This window comes from Glycine max, unplaced genomic scaffold, assembly GCF_000004515.6.
Source record: "Glycine max cultivar Williams 82 unplaced genomic scaffold, Glycine_max_v4.0 scaffold_22, whole genome shotgun sequence".
NCBI classification, from domain to species: domain Eukaryota; kingdom Viridiplantae; phylum Streptophyta; class Magnoliopsida; order Fabales; family Fabaceae; genus Glycine; species Glycine max.
The window spans coordinates 454,817-458,027 of NW_024464702.1; the positions used below are offsets into that span (position 1 = coordinate 454,817).

Sequence of the window (3,211 nt, forward strand, 5' to 3'; positions counted from 1 at the left end):
ATGACTAACGTTGATCGAAAACCTAGCCTATTTGAACAAAAAAAATATCCATAAAACGACTTTGGCAAAAATCCTAGCTTGATGTCAACCAAAAAACCTAGCATATGTCAACCATAAAATGGCATTGGCATCGACCAAAAATAGCCTTGACCATTGTCGACCGAAAAACATCATCAACTGATAAGTTCTATCCTATTTTATTGTGTACTTTTTTACTCTTAATGTTTTTTGTGGCCAGTCCAACCATTTGAATGATGTGAGAATAGACCGTGATTAGAAAGTCATGATTTTATATGGAATTGAAATTGGATGGTTGATGTGTTATGACCTAGGGATTTGTTTTAATATATTAATTTTATAAGAGGCTTGCTTTATATGTATCAAGATTTTATGATTTATCTTTCTATGGATATGTGGTAAGTTGTAAAATTCAGAATATTTTTCCAACAAATTGGGGACAAGAAGAAATGATGTCTCCAACTTGCCTAGAGGTCAACTCCAACTTGTTCAAACTCATTCAAGTATGGGTTGGCTCACGGGTGTTAATTTTTAAACCCATGAACCAAACCCATAGACCTATTGATGTGACGTGTCTTTAAAATTACTATTTTTGTTTATATGTTTACATATTTTTTATATTTAAAAGTTCAAATATTAGTGATAAAACATTCACTAACTTGTTCAGACTTCAAAGTCTTTCATGAGTTACTAAGTTCCCATTCTCTCTCTCACTCTCTACACTTAGCATCAGATTAAGGTTTCCAATTCTTTCTATTGCCCTCCACACATTGACTATAGGACATCCCCTCCATAACGTATTTCGATTTCTTTGAATGTCATTGTTGACTTATTGAGATTAAGTACTTAATTGTTAAGCAATATCACCATAACACTTTCATGATGCGCCAGCTAAATGACTAGCTTCAAGGTGATTTTTCATAATTTGTATTTTGTCCTTATTTAAAACTTCAGTTTAAAAAGTTTAAAAGAAATTTAGATGTTCAGAACCAATTCACTAAATCTAAATCAATTTGTTTGTGACCAAGTTGTTTAGAGTTGGGTTTCATAAAAAAGTAACATGAATCCAACCTACCTTCTCAAGGAGGAAGCTACAGGATTGAGCGAGCTATATAGGTACAAATTCAATAAAAGGGACAATATTTTTTTTGTGTGTGTGCGCATGTGAAGGGTAAAAAAAGTTGCCCAAATCAATGTTATCTTTTTTAGTTTTAAGTAATGGTTTCAAAGATAAAAAATTGAAGGAAAAGAAATTTTGAATTCCATAAGAACTAATTTTTTATTTGGTATAGATAAAAGATCTTCCTATACTATGTACTATTTAATTACTACTTGGTCACCCTTTTACTACTTGGTCCAAACTTGGGTGTCTTAGCAACCATAGCCTAGGCTGATTACCAATGAAGAACCTATGCTATTTAGGTGGAACAAGCTTAATCAATTGAAAATTGACGGTGTGAGATTTTCCCAGGACTCTACTAGGGGCAATTTTCCTTGGCACCCTTAATCATGTTCAATTTGTTGGTAAGTTTAGGTCTTTTAGTCCAAAAAAGGAAACTTGGTTACCATGTGAGAGTAATTTGGATAAATGAAAATAGTTTTGGTTGTTATATGCATGAGTATTTCGATGCTTGTTTGCAACAATGTATTATAAAAAAGTACCTACCACATAGAGAGTGGCTATGCAATTTGGAATGCATCAAGAAGTTTCAGATTGTGTGATTGCATTCTCTGACACCAAAGCTATTGCATTTAAACTCATGTCATCTCGTTGCCTTGAAGAATGCACCCCAGATATGCTCTTCCTCGGCAGGTACTGTAGTAGAAACATCCTGTGCAATTTACAGAATAAAAATGTCAATAGTGAAGGAATACTTACAATCATGGGGAACAAAAAGAAACAGAACATAGACAACGTCAATGTAAAAATCCTCATATTATGAATTATCATCGCCTTGAAGGGGAGGGAAAGAAAGCAAGTGACTTGCCACAAAAACCTTTAAGCAATATAATTTACTTTACTTGTGATATGCTGGAACAAACAGAACATTGAATACAAACAACCAATAGCAGGGGAAGATATAATTTACTTTACTTGTTTGGTGAACAATATATAAAATTTGGTCAAGTGAGACAGCAATATAAATACTAAGTACCAACTAATACAATATCTATGCCTTTTTATATAGCTTTGCATTAAAAAAAGTAATAGAAAATAATATGTATATATACTAGGAGTATATTTTATTATTATTATTAAATCATAAATTATGATAAATATTAATTTTTTAATTTTAATAATAGATATTTTTAATAGGAAATAATAAATATTTTAAAAGCTATATAAAAAGGGATTTTTAATTAATTGACAACTTAAAAAGAAGTGTAGGTTAAATTTATATATGCATTGCTTTTATCCTCCTCCATGATGTAAATCAAGTTCAATGAAACAATGCAACTATTTGTAATACTATTAATTAACAAATAATATTAAAATAAAAATAAATATTTTTATCAAAAAGTTACTTTGGGGTAGATTTAGAGGGGTAGGGAAGGCTTTCCAACTTTATAATATCACACATGTACATCTATTAAAGCTGGAATGCATGGGCCATCCCAACCGTTTCAATGTTGGAATGCAAAGATGATGAAGCTTCACTTTAAAATTTTACTCGGGACCAAGATTTTATATTTTGATGCATAAATTCACCCTTATAAAAGTATTGACTCTTGAACAAGAGAATATTAGGAACTACTCACTCTTTTTCATGATAAGCTACATAACTTCTCCTATCTCAAGTATGCCACACTAATTTATTTTTAAGTTTTTTATTTCTCCCTATTGTTTAAATTTAGTCTATCTCAATTTAAATTTGAATTTTGAATTTTAAAATTTGATACATTATATCAATTTGATAGACATACAGATCATATGTATTTATTTAAATAATTTGTTGACAATGTGGTCACAGCTAAAAAATAGTAGAGCTAAAAACTTCTAACTAAATGCATAGGTGTAACATAAATTGGAAAATCAAAATTTTGATACTTATTGGGTATAGTTCAAAATCAGCAACTGGCCCAATGTTTAATATGTTCAGAGCCTCAGCTTTTGCCAGGTCATACTGTTTATTACTTGCCAATAACTCGTTGATGCTCTCTCTTGTTGAACAGAGGGACCACTCTCAACAAT

At 30.9% G+C, this 3,211-nt stretch overlaps 1 protein-coding gene across 1 annotated transcript in view; it reads right to left on the minus strand.

Annotated features, from left to right (window-relative positions):
• Nucleotides 1-1,776: 1,776 nt before the first annotated feature.
• LOC100779506 (uncharacterized) overlaps nt 1,777-3,211 on the minus strand; it is a 2,419-nt gene continuing 984 nt past the window's right edge. Inside the window, exons 4-5 of the mRNA XM_014773162.1 lie at nt 3,068-3,153; nt 1,777-1,850 (exon numbers count right to left, since the gene is read on the minus strand). Coding sequence (XP_014628648.1) covers nt 1,777-1,850; nt 3,068-3,153 — 160 coding nt within the window. The remainder of the gene's footprint in view (nt 1,851-3,067; nt 3,154-3,211) is intronic.